General features: G+C 38.9%; 1 protein-coding gene across 1 annotated transcript in view; it reads left to right on the top strand.

The window, feature by feature from the left end:
* LOC150088409 (1-phosphatidylinositol 4,5-bisphosphate phosphodiesterase-like) overlaps window positions 1-19,713 on the top strand; it is a 754,578-nt gene that overhangs the window by 79,628 nt on the left and 655,237 nt on the right. The window contains exon 6 of the mRNA XM_090370149.1: window positions 9,209-9,288. Coding sequence (XP_090226275.1) covers window positions 9,209-9,288 — 80 coding nt within the window. The remainder of the gene's footprint in view (window positions 1-9,208; window positions 9,289-19,713) is intronic.

Genomic DNA, 19,713 nt, shown 5'->3' with positions numbered 1-19,713 from the left:
AGCAGTAGCATCTGCCAATCACTGCTTTGTTCCTGTCCGTTTGTATGGGAGTCACAAATTTGTAAAACACTGTTCCTCCCTGATATTTTTTTCCATAAGTGATTATAAATGCCGAATTTATAATTTTTTTCACTCTCACAAAATCACAAAAAATAATGTGATTTCACTCTGCACAAATAAGGTGCAAAATTACAAAAGATAATGCAGTATTCCTTTTAATAAAATTTTTATTTTTATTTTAAACAATGAACCAAAGTTGACCAGTAACTATTATCCGTGTCGGGAATAAACCTTAATCTTCTGACTGGCTATAAAAAGCAGTTGACCAGCATGAATTCTCGGATAGGTGGCTGCATATGTTTCATGTTTCACACTTACATTGTGGAACGGTAATCCCAATAACCCTTAACTTGCACTTTCTAATTGCTTAAATTGCATATCAACCAGACGTGGAAACAAAGTGTACAAGGTTGTCACTCATAATCCGTTCGTTACTGATGCTATCAAGGCAGAGTTAGGTGGGTTGGAAAACTGCTAGTTTGGAGGGAAACATGGACTAATAGATTAACAGTAGCTGTTGGCAGAGGTGAAATTGATCCTTGCACTGCTTCTATTGGAATGAGCAGCAGCATGAAAAACAAGGTGCAGGGGATTCCAGAGACTGCTGGGAGTCATATGGAACAAGTAAATACATGGGCTGTATTAGGGTAGCTAAGAATAAGAACAGGTACATGTATACTTGTGTGTGTGTACACCAGTGCTAGGAGTTTGGTAAATAAATTTGATGAATTTGAGGTGTTAGTCAAAACATCAAAGGAGATATTGTTGATATATCAGAGAATTGGTGTCACACAGATATAAGGAATGCATAACTGGAATTTGAGAAGTACAATGTGTACAGGAAGGGTAGACAGAATAAGAAGGAAGGAGGAGTTATGATATTAGTTAAGAAGCACAAAATCCAAGGAAGTACAGCCAGTCTATATGGCTGGTCAGTGCAGTGTCGAGTCAGTTTGGTGTGACATAAGCACTGGGAAAACAAAATTGAGAGTAGGAGTGAGTTATAGGCCTAATGACTCTGATGAGTATAATAAACAGCTGTACAGAGAAATATTGAAATTCCAGTCAATATCTGGGAATTTTAATTTCCCAGATATTGACTGGAATTTCTGGGTTGGTTACTTATACACTAGCAAGGCTTTTGTGGATTTATTGAATAATTGTTTTCTACAGCAGCATGTTCAGGTAATACTCTTGATCTGATTATCAGTAGTGATTCTTCATGCATTAAGAATCTGCAGGTAAAGGAACCACTAGGTGGCAGTGATCACAGTCTGCTAAAGTGGGATTTACTTAAGAGGTAACTACCATCAGGCGTAAAAGGAAGGATTTTTGCTTTTGTAAAGGTGACTACAGTGGTCTGAGACCGTATTTAAATTTTATACTGTGGGACCAACTGATGATGTTACCAACAGCAAATTCAAAATGGGAAGCATTCAAAGAAATAATCTTGGAAGCTAATAGGGTTTTCATACTAACTAAGAAATATTGTTCAAGGTTTAGGCCTAAATAGATGTCAGGTGAACTAATGAGATATGTGGCAGAGAAGAAAATTGCATGGGATTCATATAAATTAATGGGTAACATGGAAGCCTATGATAGATATAAGCTGGCTTGTAACCAAATCACAAAGGAGGTTAGGCAGGCAAAGGCAGATTACGAGAAATCTTTGGCATAGGATGCAAAGAAAAACAGCAAAGAGTTCTTTATTTTTTATGTACATTTTAGAAGGAAGGGGATGAATCCAATGTGTTCACTTGATATCGATGGTTCAACTATTGATGATCCTGCTCAGGAAGCTAACAAACTAAATGAATATTTTGCATCTACATTCACACATGAGCAGTTATTCAGGGAGGGGAATGCCAGAGGTGAATTAAACTCTGGCAGTGAGCTAGATGATTTTGTAATAACTGAGAGGAAAGTGGAGGAGAAATTGTTGGAGATAAACATAAGAAAGGCACCTGGGGTGGATGGGATCTATCCAGTTATATTAAAGGAGGCAGCAAAGGAAGTAAACAAACTCTTAGCCATAATTATGAGAGCTTCCTTGGACTTAGGGGAGGTACCCATGGACTGGAGATGTGCAAATGGGACAGCAATTCACAAAGGAGGATCAAAGGGCGACAGAAGTAATTACAGACCTGTTAGTTTAACTTCTGTTCCAGGAAAATTAATGGAAGCACTGGTTAAAGAACCACTGCAGTATCATCTAGACAAGATATCAGTTATAGCTTGGACACAGCATGAGTTTGTTAAGAGGAAGTCTTGTTTGACCAATTTGATTGAATACTGTGATGTGGTCACAAAGGAACTGGATGCAAAGAATAATTTTGATATCATATATTTGGATCTTAGAAAAGCTTTTGGTACTGTTGCACATCAAAGACTGCTGCACAAATTGGAGCAGTGTGGCATTGGAGGCAAATTGCTGCTTTGGATAAAGGGATGGTTGAGTGGGAGAAGACAGAGAGTGGTAATCAGTGGACACTGCTTATCAATGACTAATGTTATTAGTGGAGTCCCTCAGGGTTCAGTGTTGGGTCCATTGTTGTTTTCTGTATTAATGATATTTATGATGGTATATATCAGGCTTAATGTCCAAGTTTGCAGATGAAATAAGGTCAGCAGGATTGTTAATGATACTAATGACAGTGCGCTGATGCAGCAGGATCTAGAGAAGTTGAGGAGATGGGCTGAGAGGTGGAAACTGAAGTTTAACTTTGACAAATGTAAAATACAGCATATGGGAAGCAGTAACTCCAGAGTAATGTATCAACTCTGTGGTACTACACTGACAGTTGTTTGTTTCTTATTTGGTTTTTAGGGGCATTAGCAACTAAGGCCATATTACTCCAGGGATATGCGGTGGTCATTCCCTGACCTTTCCACACCCTCTGAATTTGGTGGTCATGGGCTTGAACCCCGGTCTAATCAAGAAGCGTGTGCTATGTACCACTGCTCCTGCCCACATGGCTACAGAGGCACCGCACTGACAGTGGTGGAGAATGAAAAGGACTTGGGGGTAATTGTGCAGGCAGAAATGAAGTTTTCTGAGCAGTGCAGACAGTCTGCAAGAGTAGCTCATGGTGTCTTGTCAATGATATACAGGAATTTTTTCTAGCAGGGATAAGGAGGTGATTATTCCCTTGTATAAGGCAATCGTCAGGCCACACACCTTGAGTACTGTATACCGGTCTGGAGGCCTCATTTTAAGGATGTGGAGCTGTTGGAATGACTACAGAGAAGGGCAACAAGATTAGTGAATGGAAGAAAGGGTTGCTTAAGTTTTGCAAACTACAGGGTTTGGAGACTTAGGCACCCACGAGGTGATCTGATTGAAGTATAGGGTTGTTAAAATAAAAGTATGCCTATGTAGAGGGCTCCGGAGCGAGTTCTAAGGCTTGTACTGTAGATAAATTTGGACAGCAGGTACAATGATGAATGCGCTCGCCATTTATTGCAAAAAATAAATTAGTTACAAAATTTGTCACTGTATGGCGTATAACTATCTTAGTTACGATTATGCAAATAACTTACGTTATTTGCCTAATTGTAAGTTATTGCCACAGCACCACTACACAGCTCTACTGTACTATACTGTATGTATAAAAGCAAAGCAGTCTGTTCAAAATCATACAGTAGATTTTTGCCTGCACTACAGCAGCAATGCCAGCAACGTTGCAGAAAAAGGTGCTATTAGTGAAGCTGTACTATCAGAACAGCAACAATGCAGCTGAGGCTATCAGATTATTCTGGCATCAGAAGTGCATAAGGCATGGACCTATGACTGTTTGTGCTATCCACAAAATGATTGCGAAATTTGAAGTGACAGTACATCTTGGTGTTCAACCAGGTAGAGGTCGCAAACAAGTGGACTCCTCTCGTATTGAAGATGTGGCTATGACTGTCATGGATTTATCAAGTGAATCTCCTTGTGATAGCACAAGTGTGCCACCTGTTTCTCGTGAAGTGGACATTCTGTAATCCACTAAGGCTAGTAATGCGTCAGATGTTGCGGTACTATCCTTACAAGATGCACGTGCTACAGCAGCTAAAGCATTGTGATGCAGATATTCATTTCACTTAGGCACTTCAGTTTCTGGAACGAATGACAGTGGATATCACTTGGCCATGGAACATCCTTTGGAGTGATGAAGCCCACTTCTGTTTAAATGGACAAGTGAATACGCACAACTGTCACATTTGGGCAGCAGAAAACCCTCGAGTTATCCAAGAAGTCCCTTTACATCCTCCAAAAGTGACAGTCTGGTGTGGAGTTATGGCCACATTCATGATTGGGCCATATTTATTTGAACAGGTAACACCGACTGGACCCCACACCTGTTCCGTCACTGGACAGCAATATTATGAAATGTTGGCAAATTTCGCAATACCAGAGCTGCAACAAAGTGGGTGCTTTCAGGATACCATATTCGTGCAGGATTGTGTGCCATCCCACATCCACCGTTGTGTCCAAAGATTGCTAAGGCAACACTTAACAGACGAATGGGTCATCAGCCATTGTTTCCAGACATCTTGGCCACTCTGATCACTGGACCTCACCCCATGCGACTTCTGGTTGTGGGGTTTTTTGAAGAACCAAGTGTATTGGGAAGGATGTTAAACTTTGGCAGATCTGAAGGACAGCATTAGATGTCATGTGCTGGCTATTCCAGTTGACATGTTGCATTCTGCTGTAGCAAATGCTGTTCTTTGAATGGAAACTGTTGTTGGCCAAAATGGAGGATACATTGAACAATTGTAGCACTGTTCGAGTGATTTGTATTGCCATAGCGCCATATAGTGACAAATTTTGTAATAAATTTTTTTTTTCCAATAAATGGTGAGTGCATTCTTTATTGTATCTATTGTCCAAATTTCTCTTCAGTATGAGCCTTAGAACTCGCTCCAGAGCCATCTATATAGGGATACTTTAATTTTAACAACCCTGTATATAAAGTCTTGAATGGTTTGAGCATGCTCAATGCTGATGGGATTATTCCTCTTGCTCAGAATAATCATCTAAGAGGGCATAAATTGAAATTTAGGAAAGACAGTTGTAGATGTGCAGAAGTTTGCCTTTAGCCAGCGGGTGGTTGATTGGGGAACAAACTTCCATTTGTCATAGAAGTTGATAGCTTAAATAGATTAAAGGCAGAACTTGACAAACATTTGGAACAAGTGGATGGATGAAATGAGAAGGATTTTTTTTTGGCTGATGTTATATAAGTATGCTTTCTTGCAGTAAGCAAACACTTAGCCATATTTGCTGCCTTTGGTTAAATGTGTAACTAGATAGGTTTAACAGTGGCACCCTTTGATCTGCTTAAAGAAGAGGTGAGAAATGGTGAGCAAAGCAATATGAGCACTTTTCAGAGTTTCTAATAGAAAAGTGCAAAACGTGATCACTGGTGAGTGGCACTGACCGATGTTCAGTTCCAGTTCATGATCCAAAAGTTTTTAAAAGAAGACAAATTGTTGGCTTTGAGAAAAAGAACTGAAACCTTCTGGTTAAAGGCAATTCTAAACAAACCAAGAAAGGTGATAATTCTAGGCCTGCTATCCTCACTTTGCTTGCCTTTGCTTGCCTAACCTCCTTTGAGACTTGATTTCCGACTTCCCTCTATCTGCAAATTCTAAATGCGTGAATAATTACTGCTGATAATCAGATCAAGAGTATTGCTCCCTCTGGTTGCCTCACAAACATGCTGCTGTAGAAAAGAATAATCAAATTAATCCACAAAAGTGTTTCTAGTGTGCGAGTGACCATCCACAAGTTTCAGTCAATATCTGGAAAGTTAAAATCCCCCATTATAAGACAGTCTGATTTACTGGTCCACTCTATTTCTCTGTACAGGTGTTCATTGTACTCATTAGAGTCATTAAGCCTATAATGTACTCCTACTCTCAACTTGGTTTTCCCCAGTGCTTAGGTCACACCAGACTGACTCAACATTGCACTGTCCATCTGTGTCAACTGAATGCACTTCCTTAGATTTTATGTGTTTCTTAACTAACAGCATAACCCCTCCTTCCCTTCTATCCTGTCTATCCTTTCTCTACACATTGTACTCCCCAAGTTCCAATTCTGCATTCCTTATATCTGTGTGACACCATGTTGCTGATATCTATGTCTATGTCACACCAAACTGACTCAACATTGCACTGTCCATCTACATCAACTGGATGCACTTTCTTAGATTTTATGTGTTTCTTAACTAACAGCATAACCCCTCCTTCCCTTCTATCCTGTCTATCCTTTCTCTACACATTGTACTCCCCAAATTCCAATTCTGCTTTCCTTATATCTGTGTGACACCATTTCGCAGATATCCCAACAAAATCTGCGTTTGATGTCTTGACCAGCACTTCAAATTCATCAAATTTATTTACTATATGGACTCCTAGCATTGGAGTCCATATAGTATATGCAAGTATACATGCACCTGTTCTTACTCTTAGTTACTCTAACACAGCCCATGGATTTACTTGTTTCATGACTCCCAGCAGTTCCTGAAATCCCTAGCAACTTGCTTTCCAGGCTGCTGCTCATTCCAATAGAAGCAGTGCAAAATTCACTTTTACCCCTGCTTGTGTTAATCTATTAGTCTGTGAATCCCCTCCCAAGCTAACAGTTTTCTGACTCAATTAACATTGCTTCAATAGCATCAGAAAATATTTTTGCACCCTTTCTATTTAAATGTATCTCCTGCCAAAGAAGCAGTCTCTTCTGTTAACAAGCACAGACCACGCTGAAAAAAATTCTACCCCATGTTCCTTGCATAAACTGTCCAGGGCTGAATTAATTGACAAGGCTCTCATCATATACTCCCTCCTATCATGTCTGGGCAGAATTGCAGACACTTTCATATTTAACCTTGACACGCGACTTTTTTTTTTTTCAACATTGACCTGTACTTGTTAATTAAATTAGCAGATCTTCTACACTTAATGTCATTAATGCCAACGTGTACAACAATATCACCTTTTGTGCCCTTAAAAGATGATATCTGCTGTACAACATCATCAACTTTTGGCCCTGGCAGACATATCCTGGTCCTATTCTACCTATCCTTTTTTGCACAATATATTTCCCATTTCCCTGACATTTGAGCCACTGACAATAACTAACTCTTGTGGGATCGGCTCATTCTACCCTGAAGATTGCCAGTGTGTTTCCTGATGCACAAGAGTGAGCTCTCTCTTTGATTTGGGCAGCTGAGAGTTTGTTATTTTGTTTTTTTTTAGGAGCATTAGCAACTAAGGCCATATTGCTCCGGGGATATGTGGTGGTCATTCCCTGACCTTTCTGCATCCTCCGTATTTGGTGGTCATGGGTTTGAACCCCAGTCTAATCATGAAGCGTGTGCTACGCACTGCTGCTCCTGCCTGCCTGGCTACGGAGGTGCCCTTAGAGTTTGATGGGTCCTCCCCCCTATTTTAATTCCTTCAAGAGCATCTGCCGAACTCTTCGAACTCTCATAGATGCCCATCAGAATGCTGAGTTAGCACCTAATTTCCTGACACTCTCTGCACTTTGACTTGGCGCATTATAGCCTTAGAAACTAATGAGCCATAAAATCCTTAAACAACCAAACCAACCAAACTCTGTGCACCTAGCTAAATAAATTTTGTGTTTATTCTCCTGGACAACAAAATGGTCAGAGGAGTTCACAAGCTGGAGAGAATACAAGAAATAGCATTGTATTTAGTAGCCATGGGGTTTGAATTCAAGTCACTCAAGGAACGTGTACTAAACCCACGCACCTGACCACTCATTAAACTATCAAATGATTGTGACTTTACAAGAGAAGATTCTGTTCCTTTTTTTCCTGAACAATACTCTGTGGATGCATGTAAATACATGGTGTGCAAGTTGCTATTGAAAAATGGTGTTCTTATAAATGCTACAGTAGTACAAGTTCCATCAATTAGCAGTGTATTATTTTCAAATTTGCAATTTTTTATGAACATGTTGCTAGTACTTCTTGGTGCAGTTAAAGATAAAGAAATAGGTGAAGCAGTAGCTGCATCTTTTCTGTCAGTTTCAGTGTGAAAGCCTACCAAATGCTATTTTATGAAAAAAGAAAGAATTCATATACAAGTGGTCATCCTTGTTTGGAGAACTGAGCTCGAAATATAACAAATTATCCCAAGTCATGCTTGGAATTTTAACAATTCATCCTAACAGTGCTGAGCAATGAGAGGATATTCAGCCGAGTTAGAAAAACAAACACTGAGTTCACATCTTTTTCTGGTGAAGATTTGCTTCTGACAGGTAAATCTAAACAGCAGGGCCATTATTATGAACAAAACTTTGACCCAGCATTTCTGAAGTGACCAGAGTCTGCAACAGTATCTTTGTTGAAACAATCAGAATCAGTTGATGTCAAACAGAAAACTGTCAAACAGAAGACTTTAAAAAAAAAAAGACATGTGCTTTTGGGAAAATCTCCTGTTTTCTCTATTTCCCATTTTTTGGGACATACTCCTGGTTTTTGGAAGAATTAAGAGTTGGAGATCAGTCATCTTTCTGGAGTTGAACTGTCTCCTCACCAGAAAACTGCTTTGACCAATCATTTGTACTTTCAGAATGAAGGAGATGCTATTAGACATGTGTTGTAGTATGATTGCAGAGAACATTTCAGAAGTGTTGAGAAGGCTCATTGTGAGGTTGTGATAGTATATGTATAAGTTAAAGGTATTCTAAGGAGTGTGGGGGCATTATGAGGGCTCCAGATGGCAATATTTATTTATTTAGGGGTGCAAATATATTGCATTTCCCCCAGATGCCATATAACCTTGCCATACCTGTGATTCTAAGCAATACTCTAGGCATGAGAAAACTTTCATCAGGTGGTTTATGAAATTTTTGAATGCTAATTGGTAATAAACTTTTGGTAATAAAGTGTAAATATGTGATTTATATCTTTATTTTTATAACCTGTGGATAATATTCGTCGAATTTTGCTTATTAGAATCGCCGTTTATGAGAATCAAAATTCAATTTGCAAACGTGATCACTATAATCGCCGCTTCCTGTATACATAATTATTATTTTTATTTTTTTGAAAACCTTACTATTGATATTGAATGACATTAATCTTATGGAGATTGTTAATTTCTTGAATTTTTACTTTACCAGATGTGGCAGACTGGACTAAGAGAAATTACTAATAACATTAAGGCTAATAACGTGTGTCCCATGATATGCCTGAAAAAACAGTAAGTATTCTTATAGAAAATTTAATGCCCATTATTGAATAAGGATGGCATCTGTAAATATCTGCAGGTAGTGCTATCTGATTTAAGATAATACAGGCCTGCAATGATTTAGGGTTTTGATAAATTGTGTTCTTCAATAATTGATGTATCCTGAATCAATAGTCGAAATGGAAAATTTTATGAAGCGCAATATTTCTTAATATAATATTATTCTTGATAATGAAGCATATATGTAACGTTACCAATGCATATAATGAACACGAGTGGTGTTCTGGTACACTTCAGTCTGTTCTGAGTCCTGCATCTAGTTTAAAAATGACATACATTTTTCTCCATCACATACAGATTTTTAAAAAGTATGACACTTTGCAAGTGCTGTACTGAAAATTGTCATACTCTTTTTTGTATGATTTTGAATAAAACACATGGAAATGATATTGCATCATTTAGTATTATAATGTTGGTGGTGATTGTTTACCAGTTTTGTAGTATGATCACAGAGAACCCTTCAGAATTGTTGAGAAGGTTTGGTGCAAGGTGTTAGTACATAAGTGGACAGCTGACCACCAGGACTGTTACCATACTGTTCTACTTCTTACAGAACAATCCAAGTAAAAGCATATATTTTTATACCTTTGGAAATTTTGTAGTGCAATATGAAAACAAGATGTGTGAAAATAAATGATACATTTTGGTAATAGTATTAATAAAGGTAATCTGTATAAGGAAGCCAGGATTATTTGGCATCAACCTTTAAAAAAAAGGGTGGGGGGGGAAGAGAGTCATCTGGTTTCATTCAGACTTTTCTCCAACTCTTGCTTAAATTTGCATAAGCTCTTCAGGTGGGGAATTATTCTTGCAGTTAACATTAGTCTGTCTAAAAGCCAGTTCTTAACTTTGCTGTTATGGTTGGCTGGTCTGATGGAACCCTCCTCAATGAAATATAGTTGGCATTAATTGCTTGTTTAAAATTACTAGTTATTGCATCCTCTCCTTCTACTGTCTTAATTGTACACAATGTATTGCTTGAATTGTTTTGAGTAATTCACTATTGTGCACTCCAAATTATACATGAAAATGGTCTGACAGAGCAGGTGCCTTCATCTTTGTTACTGTTTTTGCCTTCCATTCGATGTTATATTCACTTTCACTTTCAGTGGAATGTAAACAGATTCATGCATTTCTTGTAAGATAGTTTCTCTCATTCAGTACCATTCATTTTATGTTTATTTATTATATAAAATTTTATTTTGATTTATTTTGATTTTTTAATGTTTTTTTTTAGAAACTGAAATATGGATTACACTCATAGTTTCATGTTCTCTTTTGTTTTTATTGTTTTTTTTTCCAAAAAAATTAATAAAAAGTTTTTGTGTTGAAAATAACAACAAAAGCACAAAAAAAATTGGAAAAAAGGATAAGTTTTGAATTATATCATATAAAAATAAAAAAATTACATTTAATAAGTATTTCAAAAGTGTGCAAGCAAAGGGAACAAATATGCATTAGCATTAGTAGAGGCATATGATGCAAGAAAGAAAGCTTATGCAGCATCAGCCAAAAAAAAAAAAAAAAAAACCCTCCCTTTCACCCCTTCATTTGTTCCAAATGCATGTCCAGCTCAGCCTTAAATTTATTTATGCTATCAACTTCCACAACAAAACATGGAAGTCTGTGCCACCAATCAACTACCTGCTGGCTAAAGGCAAATTTCTGCACATCTATTCTACAAGTTTTTCCTCAATTTGAATCTGTGTCCCTCAGATTCTTAATCTGAGCAAGAGGAAGAATCCCATCAGCATTCAGCTTGCTCAAACCATTCACGGCCTTATACACCTCAATCAGATCACCTGGAGAGTTCGCTGGTGCGTACTCTCCAGGCATTGCAATTTGCAGAAATTAAGCCTTTCTTGGTAAGAGCACCCTTTTGTTCTATTCACCAGGCTTGTTGCCCTTCTTTGTGCTTGTTCTAGCAACTCTACATCCTTTCAGACCTGTACACAGTACTCAAGGCCTGTACACCACTCCAGATCTATACCCTACTTCCAGACCTGTACACAGTACTCAAGGTGTGGCCTGACCATTGCCTTATCTTACCCATGTTTCTTTTCGGTTATTGCTACCCATATGCAGTACTTTGCATTTGTCAATGTTAAACTTCAGTTGCCAGTTCTCAGTCCATTTGACTGACTTATCTAGATCCAGTTGTAATAGCATATTCTCTTTACTGTCGTTGACAACCCTGCCAACTTTGTATCATCTGCAAACTTGAACTTTAAACCTTATATACCTTCATCAATATCATTGATAAATATACAAAACAACAATGGGCCCAACACCGAACCCTGTGAGACTCCACTAATAACATTTGTCCACGAAGAACAGTGTCTATTGATTACCACTCTCTGTTGGCTCCCACTCAACCATCCCTTTATCCATTGTAGCAACTTACCCTTAATGCCACACTTCTCCAGTTTGTACAGCAGTCTTCCATGTGCAACAGTATCAAAGGTTTTCCTGAAATCCAAGTATATGATATCAAAATAATTTTTTGCAATCAGTCTCTGTGTGACCACATCATAGTATCCAATCAAATTGGTCAGACAAGACCTCCTTTTAACAAACCCACGCTGTGTCTTAACTATTACTGCAGTCTTAGCATTAGCATTAGTAGAGGCATATGATGCAAGAAAGCAAGCTTATGCAGCATCAGCCAAAAAAAACCCTTCCACTTCACCCCTCCGTTCGTTCGAAATACCTGTCCAGCTGAGCCTTAAATTTATTTAGGCTATCAACTTCAACAACAAGGGATGGAAGTCTGTTCCACCAACCAACTACCTGCCGGCTAAAGGCAAATTTCCGCACATCTATCATACATCTGTCTTTTCTCAATTTGAATTTATGCCCTCTCAGGTGATTATTCTGAGGAAGAGGAAAAATCCCATCGGCATTGAGCATGCTCAAACCATTCAAGGCTTTATACATCTCCATCATAACACCTCGCCAGTGCCTAGTTTCCAGACACTGTAATTTGCAAAACTTAAGCATTTCTTCATAAGAGCAACCCTTTGTTCCATTCACTAATCTTGTTGCCCTTCGCTGTACTCGTTCCAGCAGCTCTACATCCTTCTTGAGATGAGGCCTCCAGACCTGTATACAGTACTCAAGGTGTGGCCTGACCATTGCCTTATACAAGGGAATAATCACCTCCTTATCCCTGCTAGAAACATTCCTGTATATCATTGACAAGACACCATGAGCTACTCTTGCAACCCATCTGCACTGCTCAGAGAACTTCACATCTGCCTGCACAAATACCCCCAGGTCCTTTTCATTATCTACCACTGTCAGTGTTGTACCACAGAGTTGATATGTTGCTCTGGGGTTGTTCTTTCCCATATGTATTATTTTACATTTGTCAATGTTAAACTTCATTTGCCACCTCTCAGCCCATCTGCTCAACCTTTCTAGATCCTGTTACAACAACATAGTGTCAGTGGTGTCCTTAACAACCCTGCCAACCTTTGTATCGTCTGTAAAATTGAACATTAAGCTTGATATACCATCATCAATATTATTTATAAATACAGAAAACAATAATGGAACCAACACTGAACCCTGAGGGACTCCACTAATAACATTAGTCCACGGTGAGCTATGTCCATTGATTACCACTCTGTCTTCTCCCCTCAACCACCCCTTTATCCATAGCAGCAATTTGCCTCCAATGCCACACTGCTCCAATTTGTGCAGCAGTCTTCCATGTGTAACAGTATCAACAGCCTTTCTAAGATCCAAGTATATAATATCAAAGTTATTCCCTGCATCCAGTTCTTTTGTGACTACATCATAGTATCCAATCAAATTGGTCAGGCAAGACTTCCCCTTAACAAAACCATACTGTGACCGAGCTATAACTGAAGTCTTGTCTAGATGATCCTGCAGTGCTTCTTTAACCAGTGCCTCCATTAATTTTTCTGTAACAGAAGTTAAACTAACATGTCTGTAATTACCTGTGTCTCACTTTGATCCTCCTTTGTGAATTGGGGTCACATTTGCACATCTCCAGTCTATGGGTACCTCCCCTGAGTCCAAGGAAGCTCCCATAATTATGGCTAAGGATTTGCCTACTTCCTTTGCTGCCTCCTTTAATATAACTGGATAGATCCCATCCACCCCAGGTGCCTTTCTTGTGTTTTTATCTTCAACAATTTATCCTCCACTTTACTCTCAGTTATTACAAGATTATCTAGCTTACTGCCAGAGTTGAATACACCTCTGGCATTCCCCTCGCTGAATAACTCCTCGTGTGTGAATGTCGATGCAAAATATTAATTTAGTTTGTTAGCTACCTGAGCAGGATCATCAACAGTTGATCCATTGATATCAAGTGGACCAATCTGATTCATCCCTTCCTTCTAGAGTTTACATAAGTAAAGAACTCTTTGCTGTTTTTCTTTGCATCCCTTGCCAAAGATTTCTCGCAATCTGCCTTCTCCTGCCTAACCTCCTTTGTAACTTGGTCACAGATCAACTTATATCTATCATAGGCTTCTGTGTCACATGTTAATTTATATGTATCCAATGCATTTTTCTTCTCTGCCATATGTCTCATTAGTTCATCTGACAAACATTTAGGCCTAAACTTTGAACAATATTTCTTAGTTGGTATGGAAAGCCTAGTAGCTTCCAAGATAAGTTCTTTGAATGCTTCCCATTTTGAATTTGCTGTTGGTAACATCATCAGTTGGTCCTACTGTATAGAATTTAAATACTGTCTCAGACCATCGTAGTCATCTTTACGAAAGCAATAACCCTTCCCTTTACCTCTTTGAGTAAATCCCACTACCACCCCGATGGTAGTTACCTCTTTGAGGAAATCCCACTTCAGCACACTGTGATCACTGCCACCTAGTGGTTCCTTTATCTGCAGATTCTTAATGCATGAAGAATCACTACTGATAATCATATTACTCCCTCTAGTTGTCTCCCGAACATGCTGATGTAGAAAACAATCATCCAATAAATCCACAAAAGCCTTGCTAGTGTGTGAGTGACCAACCCAGAAATTCCAGTCAATATCTGGGAAATTAAAATCCCCCATTATAAGACTCTCTGATTTACTGGCCCACTCTATTTCCCTGTACAGTTTCTTATTATACTCATCAGAGTCATTAGGCCTATAGCACACTCCTACTCTCAATTTTGATCTCCCAATGCTTACGTCACACCAAACTGACTCGACACTGCACTGTCCAGCGATGTCGACTGGCTTCACTTCCTTGGATTTTATGTGTTTCTTAACTAATAGCATAACCCCTCCTTCCTTCCTATCCTGTCTATCCTTTCTGTAGACGTTGTACTCCCCAAAGTCCAATTCTGCATTCCTTATATCTGTGTGTGACACCACGTCTCTGATATCCCAACAATATCCGCTTTTGATGCTTTGAGCAATACCTCAAATTCATCAAATTTATTTACCAAACTCCTAGCACTGGTGTACACACAAGTATACATGTACCTGTTCCTATTCTTAGCTACCCTAGCACAACCCATGTGTTTACTTGTACCGCAGTGACTCCCAGCAGTCTCTGAAATATCCTGCAGCTTGTTTTCCAGCATTTCTGCTCATTCCAATAGAAGCAGTGCAAGAATCACTTTCACCTCTGCCAGTGCCTACTGTTAATCTATTAGTCCTTGTATCCCCCCAAGCTAGCAGTTTTCTGACCGACCTAACACTGCCTCGATAACATCAGCAAATATTCTTGCACCCTTTCTATTTAAGTGTATCCCATCCCTGTAGAAGCAGTCTCTCCTGTTAACAAGTACAGACCAGGCTGAAAAAAATTCTACCCCTTGAGCCTTGCATAATCTTTCCAGGGCCAAATTGATCAACAAGGCTCTCATCATATACTCCCTTCTATCGCTTCTGGGCAGAATTGCAGACACTTTCAAATTCAGTCCTAATTCATGGCTTTTTTTCAACAGTGACCTGTACTTGTTAAGTAATTCTGCCAATCTCCTACTCTTAATATCGGTAGTGCCAACGTACAACTATATCACCTTTTGTGCCCTTAAAAGATGATATCCACTCTACAATGTCATCAACCTTTTCCCCTGCGAGACATACCCTCGTCCTGTTCCACCTATCCTTTTTACAACGCATGTTCCCCATTTCCCTGACAATAGAGTCACCAGCAACTACTAGTTCCTGTGGGACCAGCGCATTCTGCCTTGGGGATTGCCACTGTGTTGTGTGATGACCAAGTGCAAGCTCTGGCGTTGATGTGGGCGGCTGAGAGCTTGATGGGCCCCTCAATTTAGATCCTTCGAGGGCATCCACCCTGTCCTTCAAGCTCTCATATAGGCCCATAACAGCGCTGAGTTGTCGCCTGATTTTGTTACACTCCTTGCATCGTGCACACAGAAAGACATCCCCCATGGCAATATCATGTCCAATACCCGATTGCTCACGCCATCTCTGTAGCCAGGTGGGAAGGAGCAGCAGTGCATAGCACATGCTTCTTGATTAGACCGGGGTTCGAGCCCGTCACCACCAAATACGGAGGATGTGGAAAGGTCAGGGAATGTCCACCGCATATCCCTGAGCAATATGGCCTTAGTTGCTAATGCTCCTAAAAACCAAATAACAAACAAACAACACGATCGCTCCACAAACATCATGCAAACAGTGCATTTTAAAAGGCTGTGATTCAGAGGGCAACTGCCCCCCCTCAGTTCTCCTCTGAGTCACAGTATTCCGATTAGCTTGAGCCTTTTGCTTTGCTGTTCTGGTCTGAGTCATGATTTCGATTTAATTTCAATAAAATTTCAATTTCAGTACAAAATTATAACAATAAACTTGTATCCCAACACAGTTATAACGCTATATATATTTTTCAGTATCAGTTATTATCTACGAGTTCTGTTTATATATTCAGTATCAATTATTATCTACGAGTTCTGTTTATATAACTTCTATATCAAGTTATGTAATTAATTATGTTACGTTTGTAATCTATGTCATTATATGTATTTAGTTAAAAGTACAAATTAATTGTTAACGAAGTTTAACAAAATTAATAATTTTTACTGATTAATTGACAATATTATATTATATACTATACTAATGCTATCTAGTTCAGGATATAATGTTGTATTGTATAACAATGGCGGCAAGTTACGAACGGTAAATCTACGGACACTTAAGTATTAATTAACTTTCAAATCTCGCTGTCACAATTCAGAATAAACTAACGATCCTGACTTGGTCTATAAGCTACTTATAGAAAATAATTTGGTGTAACAGTTGGTCAATAAGCGGCTAAATATGGCTAAAAAACTTCTCGTTCAGCGGAGCTGCAACTTCTAACACATGGATTTGATACCCTTACCGATACTTTCATGCAATTACAAGGCCGAGTAAAGAATATATACACCGGATTAATCAAAAAATCACAAAATAATGCTATACTTCTAAATTTAAATCAAAAGTTTCAGAAAAACAATAATTTCAAACCAATAAATAAGAAAATCCACTTAGCGGCTTTGAACACCTTTGGCTCCCACTAGCCTCGTTGGTCTTGTCTAGATGATCCTGCAATGCTTCTTTAACCAGTGATTCCGATATTTTCCTAGGAACACAAGTTAAACTAATAGGTCTGTAGTTAGTTGTGCCACCTTTTAAACCCCCTTTGTGAATTTGTACATTTGCACACCTCCAGTCCAAGGGGACCTCCCCTGAGTCTAAGGAAGCTTTCATAATTATGGCTAAGGGTTTACTTACTTCATTTGCTGCCTCCTTTAATATAACTGGATAGATCACGTCCACCCCATGTGCCTTCCTTATGTTTAACTTCAACAATTTCTCCTTCACTTTGCTCTCAGTTATTACAAAATCACTTAGCTCCCCATTAGCATTTGATAAACTTTTGGCACTCCCCTCATTGAATAACTCCTCCCTCGTGTGTGAATGTAGATGCAGATTAGTCATTTAGTTTATCAGCTACCTGAGCATGATCATGAATGGTCAACCCATCTGTGTTAACTGGTCCAATCTGATTCATCCCTTTTTTTCTAGAATTTACATAAGTAAAGAACTCTTTGCTGTTTTTCTTTGCATCCTTTTCCAAAGATTTCTTGTAATCTGCCTTCATCTGCCTAACCTCCTTTGTGACTTGATTACAGACTATTTTATATCTGCCATAGGCTTCTGTGTCACCTGATACTTTAAATGCATCGCATATATTTTTCTTCTGTGCCATGAGCCTCATTAATTCATCTGACATCCATTTAAGCCTAAACCTTGAACAGTATTTCTTATTTGGAATGAAAAGCCTAGTAGCCTCCAAAATTAAGTCTCTGAAGGCTTCCCATTTAGAATTCAACATTGTTAACATTATCAGTTGATCCAACTGTGCAGAATTTAAAAACTGTCTGAGACCCCTGTAATTACCTTTATGAAAGCAAAAGCCCTTCCCTTTAGCCTTAATGGTAGTTACATTTTTAAGTAATTCTCACATCAGTGCATAGTGCTCACTGTCACCCCATGGTTCCTTTATCTGCCAATTTTTAATACATGAATAATCACTGCTGGTAATTAGATCAAGAGTATTACTGCCTCTGGTTGCCTCTTGAACATGTTGCTGTAGAAAACAGTCATCCAATAAATCTACAAAAGGCTTGCTAGTGTGTGCGAGTGATCATCCACAAGTTCCAGTCAATATCTGGAAAGTTAAATTCCCCCTTTATAAGATATTCTGATTTACTGGCCCGCTCTATTTCTCTGCACAATTGCTCATTATATTCATCAGATTCGTTAGACCTATAACACACACCTACTCTCATTTTTCATTTTCCAGTGCTTATGTCACACCAAACTGACTCAATATTTCATTGTTTGTCCACCAACATCAATTGGATGCACTCCCTTAGATTTTATGTGTTTCGTAACTAACAGCATAACCTCCTCCTCCCTTCCTGTCCTGTATGTTCTTTCTGTACACATTGTACTCCCCAAATTACAATTCTGCACTGCTTATATCTGTGTGATACTATTATTCTCTGCACAATTGCTCATTATATTCATCAGATTCGTTAGACCTATAACACACACCTACTCTCATTTTTCATTTTCCAGTGCTTATGTCACACCAAACTGACTCAACATTTCATTGTTTGTCCACCAACATCAATTGGATGCTCTCCCTTAGATTTTATGTGTTTCGTAACTAACAGCATAACCTCCTCCTCCCTTCCTGTCCTGTATGTTCTTTCTGTACACATTGTACTCCCCAAATTACAATTCTGCCCTGCTTATGTCTGTGTGATACTACGTCTCTGATATCCCAACAATATCTGCTTTTGATGTCTTCACTAGCACTTTATGATCATCAAATTTATTAACTATACTCCTAACAATGGTGTACATGCAAGTACCCCTGGGGCTCACATCTGATGAGTATGGGCTTGGTACACCTAGGGTCCTGAGCTGGATATCATCATTCTTCTCTTTCTTGGTGATTCCCTTCTTTTTCTGACTTTCTCTCTCTCTCTCTCTCTCTCTCACACTTTCAGGGTAACGGAAATTTTTTTTGCTGGTGCAGCATAAGCCTCAGGCTTCCTTGCACTATATGTCTAGTAATAATAATAATAAAAATACATGCACCTATTTCTATCTTAGTTATCCTAACACAGCCCATGTGGTTACTTGTTCCACTATGACTTCCAGTAGTCATGGAAATCTCCATTGCCTTGCTTTCCAGGCTGCTGCTGCTCATTCTGATAGAAGCAGTGCAAGAATCACTTTTGCCTCTACCTGTGGCCACTGTTAAACTTTTAGTTAGTGTATCCCCCTCCCAAGCTATCAGTTTTCCGACCGACCTAACACTAACTCGATTGCATCAGCAAATACTCTTGCACCCTTTCTATTTAAGTGTACCCCATCCCTGTAGAAGCAGTCTTTCCTCTGAACAAGCACAGATCAGGCTGAAAAAATTCTACCCTTTGCATAATCTCTCCAGGCCGAATTGATCGACAAGGCTCTCTTCATGTACTTCCTCCGTCTGGGCAGAATTGCAGACATGGAGGAAGATTATTATGAAAGATTCAGTTTTCAACTATTTCAAACATTATTCAAATTTATGTATAAGTATATCACATGATAGTAGTCGGCGGATATGCTAATGCTGCGCCCGTGCTCCATCCATAGTTCATTGTTCATCTATATAATCTGGTTAAGATTACTTCTTGTCAGTGGTGTGGCTTTGCATTGGAGTGTTTGTTATCTGTCCTATTTTTAATTTTCGCTGCATCAGCGCTATTCAAGTCCTCTGCATTGGCGGTTCGATCTGGGGATCGGATGGCAGACTGATCTTTCGGTTGACTCTCCTTTGCGATGATTTGTCTAGCGATCGAAATGCAGCG

Source organism: Mastigoproctus giganteus, chromosome 3 (genome assembly GCF_048544385.1).
Source record: "Mastigoproctus giganteus isolate SK-2022 chromosome 3, ASM4854438v1, whole genome shotgun sequence".
Lineage (NCBI taxonomy): Eukaryota > Metazoa > Arthropoda > Arachnida > Uropygi > Thelyphonidae > Mastigoproctus > Mastigoproctus giganteus.
The sequence above is the reverse complement of the archived record's forward strand: the minus strand, read 5'-3'. Positions and strand labels throughout refer to the sequence as shown.